We start from the raw sequence: 17304 nt of genomic DNA, 5'->3' as shown, positions 1-17304 counted from the left end.
TGGCTTTCCTTTTAAAAACCATCACTGCATTAAGCTGCTGAGTATTCTGGTAAATTTTAATTTTCAAATGCGAGTATGAATAAAACAACTACAGCAGTTGGAGACTTTGAAAGGCTTCCTCTTTAATTGTTTTGCACATCCTTCTGAGGAAGAGATAAACAGGCGGGGAGAGGAGGCACAATTGGATGACAAGCCAGACTTTTACACCTGAGCCCATGCTGTTTGTACACACACGCACACACACACACACACGCACACACACGCACACACACACACACACACACACACACACACACACACACACACACACACACACACACACACACACACACAGTCCTCTCCCTCTCTCTTGTTGCGGTCTTGCAGTCCCTTGAGTCTCTCTCCTTTTCTTTCTTTTTCCACCTTCGTTCATTTGACGCCAGTGTGGATACTGTTGATGTGTACTGGAACATACACATTCAGTTTTTTGGCCCGAAACAGTAAAGAAACATTAAAGCCACACCCTTCTAACAAAACTACAAAGGCTCAGAGACATATGCTACAAAAGAGATTACACATATAGGATTAGGAAGCTTGTTAATCTTAATCTCATTTCATGTCACTGCTCATCTTTGTTGATTTTATCTGTACGAGCTTAAAGCATTTCCCTTCCTGTTGCTGGTTTGTGTGGTGCACAGGTTCTGTATGAACACAATTACATAAAAAATAAACTGGCAACAGCATTGATAACATTGTAATTTAATAGATTTGCTCTCTCTCTCTCTCTCTCTCTCTCTCTCTCTTTCCACCAACCCTCTGGAGGAGAAAGTTCACCTCCATTCGGATGGAAATCACTCACCTCATAGTCCCTGCTCCCTTTTTTGAGAGTATAATGAAGTGTCCCTACTCAGGTTCACACATTTACAACTCATTTTGCATGACTGCATAAGTAAGCAGCTGTTGTTTTCCTAGACTTGAATAGTTCTCTTCTTGGAACTGTGCTGCTCATGAGCTTTGAAGAAAGGCATCCGTTCAAAGTCAAATAAAAAATGTGACGCTATTTAAATATATTAGCAAAAACGATGACACTTAAGACTTAAAATAGTCTCTTGTAGTAAGATACAATGTGTCTTACACGAACATGAAAAAGTCAGTCTTATCAATCTATGTCATGATTCTTACAAAAAACATTTTTAGCTAAACCGAACGTTGTCTTTGGTTGGACACACCTGCAGACTTTTGGATTTCTATGCCACATGATTGCTTATGGCTGATTTATAACTCAGGAAATGGGCACTGTTCTGCAAATGCAAACATAAGACACTGCAATGTCCACTGTGTGAAAAAAACCAATTTGTTAAAAAACCTAGGCTTAAAACACAAACACCAGGATGAGAAAAGGTGCCCTGTTATCTTTATTTTATTCATGTAATTATTGCATCACAGAATTTCAAGTATTGTGACATATTTTAAAAAGCTGCATGTAATAAAAAGGCTGCTGTATACCGGCTAGGGCTGCTAAATTTGCACTCATGCTGCTGAATGTTCATTGGATAAAGGTAAGAAAAATACATCTATAGCTGCTGTAAATCCATTTAAAATTTAGTTTTGGAAAAGACTAAGCAGAAAAAGAGAAAACAGAGACTAGAGACCTTTGCAGTAACAACAGAGCACACTGGAAAACAATTCAGGTGTGTTTTTGAATATGGGCGCTGTAAAACAAACAATAACACACTGGAATGCAAATGAAAATAGCTGGAAATGGAAATATCACCATGCTCAGGCCAAATACTGTGAGTGAATATAGAAAACAATTTCATGGACAGAGATAACGTAAGTAGCACTCTTGACATGGTGATTGTGTGGGTGTGCATCTGTGTGGGTGGGGGACATGAAAGTACGCTTGCAATAGATATGAATTTTTCAGAGAGAATATGATTTGCAGAGGTGACAACAGGGGTGAATAGGAATAGTATTAGCTATAACTACTATAACTATAACCTACACCACAAGTCAATCTCTCTCTTTCTGTGGCTGTTCCTGCAGGGTGTTTTGGACATTTGGCAGACTCATAAATATGTGTTTGTGGTCTGTATATGCATATGAATATACACTATCAACTTATCAGTGTCAAAACCAGCATTGACACCCATATTTCTTGTCAAACTTGACCACACTCTCGTATGTTACACCACATCTGGTTTGTTAGTTTATACAGTATAGTCTACATCATTCACTGAAGTCTCCAACAAAGTTTATAGCCAAACGTCCAAGCATGTTACTAAACACTAGGTGCTGGTCAGAAAGAAAAGTGAAGAATACAAAATAAAGTATGCACACCAGATAATGTCCACATGAACATTTATTACCTCCATGTGTGATGTTTTGGACTTAAACCCTTGTTCAGACATAAAGCAAGTGCAGAGACAAACCTTAGTACCTGTACAAAGGGATCACCTGACAGGTCATGTGACTAGAAGAAATATAAGTACAAGAAAAAACAAGACATACATTAAATACCAGACCTTACAAAAACAATTGATATGCACATTGAATCCTATAAGTACAATATTATACAAACCATCGAAATATACAATGACCATATCATCAGGTAAAAACCTTCATATCATTAAGGAGAGAAAAATACTAAGCATGTTAACTAAACATAGTATAAATGCATATTGAGGGCCCCAGAAGACACATCAAATATATACATAACCACAGAAGGAATGTACAAAGCTCCATACTTAAAAAATGTGTATATACCAATCTGCCAAACCAAAGGCCTTGTACAGCACCTAGGGTTTAATCAAAACTATTTGAATATCACATTGTGAGAGCATCAGGTATAAGCCATCATAATGTAATGCAATAACAAGAAGAAAACAGACTGTTGTTTTTGTATTTTTTGTCGGGGTCTCCAACCTGCGAGTTGGTCTTTAAATGCCTGCTGTTCTTCTGTATCTGAGAACTGCTACTTGTATCAGTTGTCAAAGGGACTGTTGTTGCTAGGGAAGGCATGCCAGCCATAGTGAGAGAAAGTAAATGGACCGAGGCAGAGTCCTAGATTTACAGAGTTGTGCAATCACAACAACCACACAAAATACATAAGACTCAGAATACATTCATTTTGTTGCAGTCTTTTTATGACACCAGTCTTATGCAAACACCATAAAAATAATCCATGATCCTGGAGTTTGGCTGTGAATACTGGTTACTGTAGATTTGCTAAAACTCTGGCAACCTATGACTCAGGACTGAGGCGTTGTGAGGAAGAGAGCTTCCTTGGCAACCATTTTGGACTGATTTTCATCATGTGACGAGCTGGTGCAGCCAAGCGCTGAAAAAAACAAAGGGACACACAGGGAGAGAGAGAGAGAGAGAGAGAGTGAGAAGGAGAAAAAGAGCACTGCTGATGAGTCAGAGGAGGCTGATTCTGACGTAATCCACCAACCCCTCCCTCCTTCCCATTCCTGTGCCTACACTGGTGTTCCTGGATATTCAGGTCGGACCCTGTTTCTTCACCAAATATAGAAAAGTAACCCAACATATTGTGAATCTTATCTAATAACAGATCAGTAAATGAAAAGTCCCTTCATCCTTTTTGGGAGCAATGACAATTCTTCTTCAGGCTTTTTTATTTATTTATTTATTTTTTCATATAGTTAGCAGGTGAGAAGACAGATGAAAGAAATCGCTCAAAAACTAGAGTGAAATATGTACGTGTGTTTATGTTTTTTAGACAGAAACATGATAAGACATTATAGAAGTAGAAAAAACAAATCATAACAGCCTATCTCTTGATTAGATATTTACATTATTGATGTGTGGACCAATCCACAGCACATAAATATCAGTATACTCATACAGTATTTCTTATGTAGAACTGCAGTATGGCTGACACCAACTCTGGAAAACCTTTGAAACATTTAAAACTACATTAAAACTTTTATCATTTGAATTATGTAGTTATGGACCCAATCATCTGTAGATTACAGTAATAGCTGTGGGTCAAACTCACCATTTATCAGAGGCCATCGGTCTGTTTTATGTTAGTATAGACATGTGGAATATTCAAGAAATTATGAACATATGCGCAAGTTAACAAGCACATTTCTGACCCTGATGGTATGTCTTCTATCACTTCTTGAGATTTGATTAGAATAATAGTCAACGTCAAATCTTTAATTAAAAAACATACAAACTGGTTTAAAATTTCTTTGGTAAAGGAGACACAGAACCTGATTAGAATTAGATTTCACCATCTTGATTTATAAAGTTTCTTTAGTTTTATGAGATTACTCCAGTTTGTGGTTTATAAGAAATTAATGGTGAAATGTTCACACTGTTGTACGTGCATAGAGAGGTACTAGATCTACTTGTAGTTCAGGGGTCCGAATCATTGGTCAAAACAAATACAAAAATAGTGTATTTTGTTAAGCATCTTTACAAAAAGCGTGGAGCTCGAAACTTCTTCCTGCTTTAATCTGAAAACCGACAGTTCGCCTGCAGCTCAATCCCACCTCCTTTTCTTTTCTTGGGAACACTGAAATGTGGAATCTCCCCTTTCATCATGTGAACAACTCGGAACTGCTCTTAGATCAGCCTCTTGGATTCTCGGTGCATCGCTGCCAATGCGTCTTCATGGCAGGGACGCATGCGCAATGCCTCGTGTTGCAACATACACTGAGATCGACAGCAATCGTCATCTGGAGAAAAAAAAAGACATTTCTTACCCTTTTAAGACAAACTCGAGCGCTACACACGAGCTGTAAAGGATTATTGCAACCATAAAAGGATTACAACCGAGGAGGTTTGGGAAATAACACAATCAATATTAGGCTACTAAATTCGTCCTCGTCACGTGGTCAAGCATGACCAATCGGAGCGAGCCAAATCCAGTCGAAAGTATGCTCTTTGTTCGGATATTTTGCCAACTTTATTTCCAAATCTGGGCCCAATACTTTGTATAAATCACAAGATGTGGACACGGAGGGGACGTTTTGACGAGAAAGGACGAGCCGTGGATGCGTTTTGTTGCGGGTTTTTGCGGAATGCCACGTGTTCAAGTTTTGATAAACAGTGCGCTCAGGCTTATTTCATCACATGACTCCCCTCCCCCACCCCGCGGAGGGAATGGGGGAAGAAGGCGGACATGTTTGAGGGAAATGTGTTGGTTAAAAAGTATCGAGGTGGAAGACAAGAAGATTATTTGAAGAAAGGTTTCGCATTATTTGGAATTTACCTGTCGAGATTTGTATTTATTTTAAAGTCAAGGTTTTTATGTCATACTTTCTAAAACATTTAATGTTATTTCTTTGTCTCTTTGATAACCTAACTTACCACTTTAACTGTATATGTCGTATTTTTACAGCGTGAAGTTACCAAAACTTAAGCAATAGGCTATTTCACATTGTGACGATCTTTTGTTACTTTTCATCGTTTGTTTGAGTGACATTGTAGGGAATTTGTAACCTTGGTGTGGGGGATGGGCGCTTGTGGTTAGGTAACCATTTTGTGTCGTCAAACTCGTTTAGTGTCGGTCGCTTTTACAGATATCTTATGAGAATTTACTCATTTTATAATTTAGATTTGGTTTAACAAACAAAAACAAAAAAAACTTTTCGTTTGATCTCCAGTAAACCCTTGAGGTCATGCCTGGTCGTTGCACTTTCAAACCCTTTATCAGATTGATTTTCTTCTGACGTCCTTTCGACCTTAATGCTTTCACGTTAATTAACGTAATTATTCATGTGATTGTCTAATTTGTTGGGCTGAAGCAGCCTTTACTGCGTTCAAATGGAGCTTAAGGTCAGTGAGAGAAAAGTGCTGTGTCATTCAGTGAATAGGTGGAAGCTCTTATTACCCTGCTAGGTGTGGTCGTTTTTATTGTTCCTTGGTGTAAATGGCGGTTGCAGCCTCGTCTTTCTACATTTGGTTTATAGTCTAAGCTTGGATTTGATCTTATTACCACTTTGCTGTTTGTGAGCCACAGAGGCCTTGTCTGACTTGTACTGAAATAGTGGCCTTAAACTGCAGCAGACGAACGAAAATTGTTTCAGTTGTGTGTGTTAGGAAAATACACAGCGTTTTTGTATGTGTTGACAGTGTTTTACCTCAAGTATTGCAAGTAACTCTTGTATAATACTCGATGTCACTGTACTTAAAAATGGCGGCCGGGTGCCTCTTCTGAAAGACAGAAATGCGGATGTTCCAGTAAGTAGTGAGCTGGGGAGAGGCTCTTGGCTCTTGAAGGGTGCGCGTGACCCAGTGCAAGAGCCAATAGGGTTCTTGGTATTTACCCTGGAAGCCCGCGTTACAACCTCATTGACCAATCCCCGCCGTTGCTTTGCACACGTTGACGTAATGTAATATGATAAGGAGGAGGGTGGCCTGGTTGCCCTTGCATTTTGTACAGGATTATGTGGAGGAACCAGTTACAGACGGCTTTTCTGTAATACTGAACAGGCTCGGCCAATAGCATTGTGCAATTGCCTTGACGGACAGCACGAACTTGCGAATAGGTTGGCCCAAAAGACTGGCAGAGACGCGTCAGTATCGAGGGGCGTGGCAACTTTGACGGACACCGGAAGCAGCGAATAGAAACTCCGAGGGCGTTGACATTCTGAGGGAGTCCATCCAATAGGGTGAATGGCTGGTCTATAAATGAACGGGTGTAGTCGCATCGTCGCCATTTCAACGAAGCAGAATACAGGAATTCACCGTGGCGGGGAGCGGAGAAAACTGACGAACAGAGACGGGTCCAGGTCTGAGTCTAGCTAAAAACAGAATCCGGATCCATCCTGATGGATATGGCTGTTAACCCGCTCCTTGACAGGTATCTACCGGTAAAATTGACTCTCAGCTTTCCATCAGGGGGAATATTGTAAACATTTGACATGATTTTCCCCCCCAAAATATCGTTGCTGGCACCCTGTGTTTGCTGTACGAGTTGGACGACTGACATGGACACTGATTGTACCACGGGAAGAAAAATATCGCGTCGTTAAAGCGAAATTTGTGTTGAGGGAATAAAATTTTGTTTGTGGGCTGTAACAAGCTGCGACTGTTGTTCGCACTACGCCGGCGCCATCTTCGGAGCGCCTCTGCCGTTGGCCGCTCTCTCCCGCTGCCTGGCAGTTGGTGCTAGCTGTGCTAGCATTAGCTTTACAAGCGCGAGCTCTCGTCTGTAACAGCGGCTCGGCCGGACTTTGTGGCTCGGGAGCGGTGCATCTCTTTTGTGTAATTGTAATTTTATTGCAAGCGCTCTGACCTGAACGGCCCGACTAAAGGTGCGTTAACAACACCGTTAGCTTTTGGTAACGCTAATCATGTAGCCGGGGATTTGGCGAGACGAACAAGTGTTTGAGCTAAAGAAGTGTTAGCAGTGGCCAGATACAAAGAGACGACCGTACCGACATTATTGCTTCTTGTTCCAGCAGGTTGTTATTGTAGCCATGTGACGATCAGAGGTTGTTGTGATCAGTACGACTGTATTGTAGCGCTAGGGCTAATGCAGCTACCCATGTGTGTTGGGTGTTTCATTTGGTTGCCTGGTTACATCTCTCAATGTCACTCAACCCAAGTAAAGTAACAACTTTAATTGTGGTATGAATTACTCACACCAACTCTGTGAATTGATCCATTTATAGCCTAACTCAACTCTACTGTATTTTAGTATGAAGTGTTTTTTTTTCTCTTTTTTTTCCCCCTCGGCACGCATTTTATTCAGATTTATTTGTTAATCCGATTTACAGCTAACATAAAATATGTTTTGTTTAGTGTTGTTAATGTTGTACATGATTATTTTCCTTTTTAATAATAAAGTACACTAACTGTCAAATGTGTTTCCAAAAGTTGTATCATTCAAAACGGATTTCTTTACCACAAACAACTCGGAATAGACCAATTTCCTCTATTATCCCACTGTTACAGTGATAAATTGGCTCATTGTATCAAACAATTTTGTCAAATGTGGTGGACTAGTGCAAAAAAGCCTGGGGTAAAGGGAGTAGACACACAAATGTCTCATGGCACCCCTTATTTACAGCATGATGCAAACACAGTAATACTATTTGCATCATTTTTTTTCTTTCTTTTTTTCTCTTAGTGGTTAGACAAAAACATTTTCTAGATCTGAACCTTGATTGCAAAGAACATGCAACAGTGACAATGCAAACAAATGGACAACAGATGCTAAGTAGTCGTATAGGTTTTCCCACAGATGACCCTAAATGCCCCCATTTGCACTTGGAGCGAGTTTTTGTTTTGCAGTGCCGGTAGGCCAGCGGAGATGTCCTGTGGTGAGTTAATGCTGTTGACGACAGAGGAAGAGGATGGTCCTAGACACCAAAATTTGCAGTACTGGTATTATTTCATGAAGATTAATTGGGTATATTGCATGAGTAGATGGTCAACAAGTAACTGGTTTTCATCAGATCGATCAAATATTTTTGAGAGTGGTTTATAAGGCAGCCATTAGCATATGTAGCATTGCAACAATCCACTACTGGAACAAGTAATGGACCTTAAAAACAGCCCGTTTTATTAAGTGACATGGGGCATCGCAATACACATGTTCATTTTAATCCCTTCAAGGTGGTATAAATATTAACATGTAAACTGGAGTTTGGCTTTGGACATGTTGGTGTCAAGTGGCAGCACCACTCATAATAGTGTATAACTGCACTCTGGGAAGTTTAAATTTACACCAGATTTCTGGCTCTGTCTGTATTTTACTTACTTGATGTCTAGTGTCTGTCCTACCTGGCTGAATACTCTTGTGTTGGAGGGGGCGCACGTTGATTTGTAGTCGAACCAGCCCGGTGGTCATTGCCACAGTGTCACTACAGTGGTACACAATACTGGTGCCCTTTTGTCCGTGGAATTGTTTTTTTACGGCAGTGTTTGGGCCTATAAAATGATTATATGTGGACTTGTTTGCAGAATACCATTATATGCTACATAAAATGGCACATCAGGTCAAGTCAGGGTTTTGCAAAAACTTCTCCATGGAAGTGTGTTTTATACGTGTTCTTGTTTTTATTGATTGTGCTAAAACATGTCGTGTGCATTTTTAAAGGCCAATGCAAGCCCTTGACTTGTTCTGCATAGACTGTTTTGCATTGCTTGCTTTCCCAGTGTGACCAGTGAAAACTACCTATTAACTACACGTTGCAGTGTCCAACAGAGTCCCAGTTCTGAAAATGTGAAAAATGTGGAAGTGCACGGCACTGCAGGATGTTTATTCAAGAGATCATAAGCATTACACTGTGACTCTTAGTAGACTGGTCCAGGCAATAGTCTAAATTTTTAGGTCATGTTATGGTGATATAGTAGGAAAACTCAAGAACAGTCATTACTGTAACCTGTAAGATGGTTCCACCCACAATCCTTTGGGGTGAGTGTTTTTCTACAGGGAAATGGGGGTGGAGCTTCTGTCTGTGTACTTGGTGAGATAGATGTAGAGAAGAGGAAGTGGTAGTCATGACTGTTCGCCTGGGACTGTGAGTGCTGATTTGGCAGGAGTCTATTCCAAGTCAGGCTAACGGAGGCTTGCTGGGAAACGTGTGACTGACAATACATCCCTTGTGAAGGGGATTTACTCTTTACTATATGCTTGTGGGTGTGAAGTAGGGATAGCAGGATTAACTGAATCTGATAGGATATCAACAAAGGGAACATTATGTCAGGCTGACAAATAGGACAATTATTAGTGTTAACATTAATCCCAGGATTTAGAGGGTGGCATATATATCATAAATGTACAGAATTAAAAGATAATTTAATACTTATAAAAAAAAACTGCGGTTATATTAGTCTAACTGTTAAAATTGGATTCTGTTGAGGTGAAGAGTAAATGCTGTTCAGTACGAGCAGCTAGTAAATATATCTTGCCACAAGTGGTCTTTGCATCATTCGAACAGCCTTTACTTAATAGCTAATTAGTCTTTTAACTATTCTCTACAGCTCCCTTGTCGGGGTCGAGGTTGGCATAATGGGAGTCACAACGATGGACCAGAGCTCTGGCACAGCCGGGAAACGCATCCGAAAACCATCACTGCTCTATGAGGGCTTCGAGAGTCCTGGATTGCCTGCACTCAATCAGAGCTCCTATCCGGGACCCCCACAGCCCCCGGTTAGAGACCCCAGTCGGCAGGGGAGGATGACCAACCAACTTCAGTTCCTACAGAAAGTCCTGCTCAAGTCTTTGTGGAGGCATCACTTTGCCTGGCCCTTCCATGAACCTGTAGACGCAGTCAAGCTCAGTCTGCCTGTGAGTGTGAATGTCAAGAAATTGGAAATCTATCTAAGAAGGGACAATCCTTTTTTTTACTTGCTCCTCTCCACAAAACAAAGTGAAGCTTTACTCAGTTCAGTGTGTCCAGGGTTAAAGCAGGGGACATAAGATGTTTTTAACAGGGACTGTTTTAAAAATACAAAAAGTTTTCTAAAACCTCTCACTCTCAAACAGTGTCACCATCACTGTTAATGTTTTAGTTGTATTATAAGCTAACATCTAACAGGCTAATGGTACAACTTTTCAATCTATTTGTAGCCACATGGCCAAGTCATTGGTTAATCAGTGGCTACTGTTTCCTGTCCTGACAGTGTCTTTTTCTTTCTCAGGACTATCATAAGATCATCAAAACACCCATGGACATGGGCACTATTAAGAAGAGACTAGAAAATAATTACTACCGCAGTGCCAGTGAGTGCATGCAGGACTTCAACACCATGTTCACCAATTGCTACATTTATAATAAGGTAAGACTTCGGGCATGTGTGCGAGTGCCTGTCAGAGTGTAAACCTGAGACATCCTGGCAAAAATGCAGACTTTTTGTTGGTGATATTAGTCAAATCCCCTGGGAATCATCTTAGGCCATTGACAGAAGCTCTCCTCTATCATGAAAGTTTTGGAAGCAAAATGTAGTTTTAATTAGGGGGATTTGGGATAAAAAGACCATTTTACTTGAGTTGTTATTGTGTGTAGAATGTGTGTTTGACTTTTTTCTTTTACTTTTCATTGATTTCATAAATTGTCTACTTTCAACTGTCGTAACCATTTCCCCCCAAATTTTCCTCCCCCTATAGCCTACAGATGACATAGTACTGATGGCCCAGTCTCTGGAGAAGGCATTCCTGCAGAAAGTGGCACAGATGCCCCAGGAGGAGCTAGAGCTGCCTCCTCCCCCTCCGAGGAGCAAACCAGGCAAACCTGGAAGAAAAGGCAGAGGTAATGCATGTGAGCACTGGCTGCAAGCAGGCCACTGCAGACAGACGTGTTGCCTGCAGTCATCATTCATACAGTACATGCATAGAATCTGTCATAAGGTGCATACACATGCGTATGAGCACAAATTGTGTACTGAATCTGTTCTCCTCCTCCTCTCTCCCAGTCTCAGGAGGAGTGACGACTGCTCATCAGGTCCCAGCTGTCTCCCAGTCGGCCTACTCACCTCCCACCCCGGAAACACCCGACTCCATTCTCTCTACCCCCCCACAGACACTTTTGACCAAGAGCATGCCCCCTTCCCTTCCAACTGAACAAAGCATCCCTACCATTACGGGTCTACCTCCAACACAGCCCACAGCTAAGGTAACATTTGACATCTTGTCTTCATGTGTTCAGAATTTGCCAGCATTTTGAATACATTTCAGGAGACCTCACCCTCTCTTGATGGTCTTTTCCTCAACCCCAGAAAAAAGGTGTGAAGAGGAAAGCAGACACCACCACCCCGACCACTGTAGCCATGCCCATTATGAGCACCATGGGTGTCAGCGGCATCAGCCTGGGGATGGGCGGTGGTCACGACTCCCCGCTCACCCTCACTTCTCTGGGGGTGGACCACAGCTCCAGTCTGGGCATGAACCAAGGCCTCAGCCAGGGCATGGGGATGGGGATGGGCATGAGCATGGGCTTGGGCATGGGGATGGGGATGGTGATGATGGGTAGCAAAACTACAGCAGCGGCCAGGAGAGGAGTGAGTGGGCGACCCATCAAGCCCCCAAAGAAGGACTTACCAGACTCCATGGTGCCACCACCGGTGCGCCGCAGCAAGCTTAGCCCCCAGCTGCGTTACTGCAACGCCGTCCTAAAGGATCTGCTGTCAAAGAAGCACGCAGCATATGCCTGGCCCTTCTACAAGCCAGTCGATGCCTCATCACTCGGTCTTCATGACTACCATGACATCATTAAGCAGCCCATGGACCTCAGCACCATCAAGGTAGTTGTCTCAGGAATACACAAACAGTGGTGAACATTTGTCGGATCAGAGTAGTAGGCTGTTATCTGTTCTGCTGTAAACAGTAGCAAGTATAGAATGAAAACAGGGCAACACTGTAACATGTTGGTAACATTTGCCCCTATGTAGGGCTTTGAAAACCACATAAACCACAGGCGGCACTTAAAATAAAATAGTTTTTAAATATTTCAAAGATGGAAGGAATCAGATGTTAGCCGTATGATGTACATCTTGTGGTAGCTGTCTTTCACCTTCTATTCAGGTATACTTTCTCTGATGGAGCATAGGCATTAGTTAGTGAATTAAAACTGGTACTTCGTTCACACCAGACAATGGTGCTATCTTGTTTTGTTTTTCTTAAATACACTATTTGGTGTAAACCTCTCTACTTCTCTGTTGTCTTTAGCGGAAGATGGACAGCAGAGAATATCTGGACTCCCAGCAGTTCTCTGCTGATGTGAGACTGATGTTCTCTAACTGCTACAAGTACAACCCCCCTGATCATGATGTGGTGGCCATGGCCAGAAAACTGCAGGTAATTTACTTATTCCACTGATATAGTAGTAGTTTTAATAGTAGCAGTAGAAACACGTAGAAATTAATTAAGCTTGCTGCTTATCATTAATGTTCTTGTTTTTAAACTGGTCCACTCACATTCTGTTGAATTCTTGTAGGATGTCTTCGAATTCTGCTTTGCAAAAATGCCAGATGAGGCTCCAGTGCCCCCTAGCTCCTCGTCTTCCTCCTCCTCATCTTCATCGTCATCAGAGAGTGAACTCAGTAGTGAAAGTGAAGAGAGCGAGAGCAGCCCCAGCTCCGACTCCGAGGAGGAGAGAGCAAACCGGCTGGCAGAGCTGCAGGAACAGGTCTGTATTAAACTCATAAAGATGTTCAAATATAAGTTTCTGTGGCATTAATGTGATTTTCTAATTCTGCTATATCCTTTTCTCAGTATTTCTTTTACTCATCTGTCTCTTTCTCCCTTCAGCTGAAAGCCGTACACGAGCAGCTCACTGCACTCTCTCAGGGCCCCATCGTCAAACCCAAGAAGAAGAAAGAGAAGAAGGACAAGAAAAAGAAGAAAAAGGTAGAAAAAGAGAAGCATCGGAAGATAGAGGAAGAGCTGCCGCCTATTAAACCTGCCAAGGCCCCAAAAATCACCAAGACCCCAAAACCCAAGAACAACCGAGCAGCGCCGTGTCCTGTTGTGCCGATTAAGAAGGCACCAAGCAAGAAAAACAACAAGAGCAAGTGAGTGCTGACACCTGCTGGACAATGTTGGAATTAGAGTATGTGGTGCATGCTGTGTTTACTGGAGCATGTGACAGATGCCCCAGAAAATTTAGCAAGAAGTCTCAAAAGCTTCTCACTTTAGAAGGAAGTCAGATAAATTTCTGAATGTCGTAAGATTTTGTATAAAAATTGTATCATTAGAAGAAATAAAATGTGTGTCATCCATATTGCAAGTCATGTAATATGATGTCAGCTTGCTTGCGGTATCTAATGACCATGCTCTTACGTTTTACATCATTTTGTAGGTTAGAATAGAGCCTCTTGTTGTCATTTTCTAACAGTCTCCATCTCCTTCTCTCCTGCCTTCCACCAGATCCAAAAAGGGGGGGGGCATGACGTTCAGCATGCCTCAGCCGATCCACGAACCAATAGTGAGTCATTATGACTCAGATGAAGAGGAGGAGACGGCACCCATGTCATATGATGAGAAGCGTCAGTTGAGCCTGGACATCAACAAGCTGCCCGGCGAGAAGCTGGGCCGTGTCGTTTACATCATCCAGTCCCGTGAGCCTTCGCTCCGAGACACGAACCCAGAAGAGATCGAGATCGACTTCGAGACGCTGAAGCCATCAACACTGCGTGAGCTGGAGAGATACGTCATGACGTGTCTGAGGAAGAAACCTCGGAAGCCATATGGTCAGTAAAATGAAAAGGATGAGATCATGAAATTATATATGAATAATTTATTTTCTAGATTTCTAGAAGATTTTTGTCAACTCTTGATTCAAATGTTCAGGCTTCTCTGATCTAGTGTTTTAGTCTTGGATATATGTGCTTGTTTTTGCTCACTGTTTGATTTAAAATCTAAAAGGAAATAGATGAAAATACTTGTATCGTTTCATTTTTCAAAGATGAAATGGAACACAGGGAGGGTTGTTGGGGCCTTTTTAACTATACAAAACAGAAAATAAATCAGTGTAGTCTATAGGCTGTAGGTCTTTGATAATGTCATACACTATCCACATATTGATGATATTGTTACTTTTCTGTTTCTATGCAGCAAGTAAAAACAACATAGCTGGCAAGTCACGGGAAGAGCTCGCACTGGAGAAACAAATGGAGCTGGAGAGAAGGCTGATGGACGTCAGTGGTCAGCTCAACTCTGGAAAGAAGCCTCCAAAGACCAAACGTAAGTCCTCCATACTGTTATCTTACAGAGCACAGTGTTAGGGGTGGAAATAATGACATTAATAGTAGGGCTGCATTACATGGGGAGAAAAATCATACTGGGATTATTGAACAGATGGTTATGTTTGCATATATGATTCATGCCTAGTGGAAAAATTAGGGGGTTACATTGTCAAAAACTTGTTGTATTGTGAGTTCTGCACGACATGGTGTTCATCGTGCATATTTGTTTCCTCCAGCAGAGAAACCTGCCGCAGAGCAGCACACCCAGCCGTCACGTCTCAGCGCCAGTAGTTCCTCCTCAGACTCCTCTTCATCATCCTCGTCCTCCTCGTCCTCAGACACAAGCGACTCAGACTCTGGCTGAGAGGCAGAGGGGGTTTCCATATGAGAGGGACCCTGGACGTTTCGCTTCCCACCAAGTGGACTGAACTGCAGTAGAGCTACTGACAATGGAGCCGCAGGACGGATCAGAAGAGACCAGCACCAGGCAGAACTGGTCTGCCTCAACAAGTGTCAAAGAAAGAGAGAGATGGGGCTTTCCCTGTGCTCAGCTCATTCATCCAATCCTGTCCTGGACACAGAAACGTTGAGGATGGATGGAAAGAAGGAGACTCATTGCCGTTCTCTGGAGAACTGGTTGTGCTGGGCAGAGCGAGGGATGCTCCATCTCCTGCAAGAAAAAGGAGAAGAGCAAAGCATGTGTTGGAGGGTTAAGGGTGCTAGAGCCAGAATCTATCTCGTTTCTGGAGATTATTTCCCTTCTTCCCGTGCTCTCTGTCCTTATGCTGTATAGATGAGGTGTACAGTTATATAAATATCTATTTTTCTTTTATAAAGAAGCATTTTATGGCTAATTTATTCCCTCATTCTGGGAAAGATAAACTGGTGTGGGCGGAGCTGTGTTTTAGTTTTTGTTTAGATTTTTTTCTTGAGTGACAGAAGGTAGAGGGGAAACACGTGTGTGTGTGTGTTTGTGTGAGTGAGTGTCTGTGCGAGTGCGTCCGTATGAATGTGTCACGTATGTGTTTGCATGCACATGTGTGATTGTGAGATCCGGCACCACAAGTGCTGCCTTGTGATGTTCCTCATAGTTTTGACGCAGGCGTTGAAAATCAGTCTGCACGCAGAAGCACCTTGGTTCAGTAGAATACAGAATGCATGCAATACAGAGGAGCTGACAAACACCTGCATACTCATGTACTACTTTACTGCATCCTTGTGTACTCATGTACTTGTCTGAAAGGGTTGGCCACTGTACAGAAATGTGACCTAGTTACACATCAGTTTATACATAAATATTTCTGTTCCCATGTGTGCTGTCTTTTTTATTTCTCTGTAAACGTTCTTTTTTCTTCTTGTGACCAATCTGCTAATAAATTGTGAGGACGTGTCTTGTCTACTCACCTGTGCCCAAATTACATCTTGGTTCTTTTGCTTTCTTTTGGTGTTCAGTTGTGTTTGACTTAAATCACAAAACATAAGAGTTTTTTAAAGTTGGAAGATAAAAGTTTTACATTTGATATTTTATTCAAGTAGGTGAAGCATTTTAACTTGGTTTCCCATGGGCCTTCACTTCTTAACATGGTGTCACAAAAGCAAAACGGCTTTGTCTTTTAAAACTATTTGGCCTTTGACATCTTTGGCAGCTGAAAGTTTTATTGTCTGTATTTTGTTTAAGAGTAAGTTTACTTATTTGTGTGATTTAGAGACGGTAACGACAGGTTCTCACCTGCAGCTTCAGGCTGTGGATGGTGAGACTTTTCTCCTTTAGCCTCTTTGTTAGTTGTTTTTTTTTTTTTAAAGCAATGTGATTTGGTGAAAACGAGAGTGGCTTTTTAAATTTTTTGGGATCCAGCAGCCAGTCTAACCTGTAGACACATATGGTTTAATGTTGTGAGTAATAACAATGCACTGTTTGTTTGGTGGTACTACTAAACAAGTTTGTGATTTAGGTGTGGCCTGTATCATTTTTGTTCTTTTAAAATCGCCTGTGGCTTGAGATTGGAGTATTGTATGTTTGAAACATTATTTATTTAGCAGGAACTTGAATGGAGATACTTTTTTTTTCATAATAATGAAAGTAATCAAATGATTTTTAAGTCAAAGTCTACTCTGAAATATGCACAGATTAACTGTCAGGATTGTAGATGTGTACATATTTTACAGTCTCAATCTTGGAGCATGTTTTTGTTTTTCCTTCAGTAACTTAGTTGAGCTTTTCTCTGCCGAGCGAAGGTTTTTTTGGGGGGTTTTATGTTCTAACAACAAAATACTCCAGAGTTGTCAGTCTTACCTTTCTGAAGTTTGTCAGAAATCTAAATGCCTCTGTACTTGACTCCATCGTTTCATCTGAACATCTGTACATAAATAAACTGAGACATGTTCATCTTTTCACCGACTTTGGGGATATTTTATTTACAGATTATGTCAATGTAGGAAAATACTGAGCTCAGGAATGAGGACGTCTCATGAGTAAATGGTGACATCTACGCTTCAAAAAATATGTAAATGTATAATTATTATTCCAGTGGACAGTCATTAAAATTTAGTACAGTACAAACAGGCAAATATTTCTTTTTTGTATTTCTCTCTTTGTGGGTTCTTTCTTTTTTTGAAATAATGTTATAAACCACATTTTTAAAAATCCAGAACTGG

The 17304-nt window shown here is 41.4% G+C and overlaps 1 protein-coding gene across 2 annotated transcripts; it reads left to right on the top strand.

Annotated features, from left to right (window-relative positions):
* The first annotated feature begins 6669 nt into the window (after window positions 1-6669).
* Window positions 6670-17041, top strand: brd2a (bromodomain containing 2a). Of its 2 annotated transcripts, none has more exons than XM_073484458.1 (12): window positions 6670-6817; window positions 9949-10255; window positions 10609-10746; window positions 11075-11216; window positions 11380-11579; window positions 11683-12207; window positions 12632-12760; window positions 12900-13091; window positions 13214-13476; window positions 13832-14154; window positions 14519-14647; window positions 14886-17041. In XM_073484458.1, exons 1-12 carry the CDS (start codon window positions 6786-6788, stop codon window positions 15011-15013), a joined length of 2508 nt encoding a protein of 835 aa, XP_073340559.1. In that variant the 5' UTR covers window positions 6670-6785; the 3' UTR covers window positions 15014-17041. The 2 variants fall into 2 exon arrangements, with proteins under 2 accessions (XP_073340559.1, XP_073340558.1); XM_073484457.1 differs by having other exon boundaries at window positions 6703-6817; window positions 14889-15096.
* Window positions 17042-17304: the final 263 nt, after the last annotated feature.

This window comes from Pagrus major, chromosome 16 (assembly GCF_040436345.1).
Source record: "Pagrus major chromosome 16, Pma_NU_1.0".
Lineage (NCBI taxonomy): Eukaryota > Metazoa > Chordata > Actinopteri > Spariformes > Sparidae > Pagrus > Pagrus major.
The sequence above is the reverse complement of the archived record's forward strand: the minus strand, read 5'-3'. Positions and strand labels throughout refer to the sequence as shown.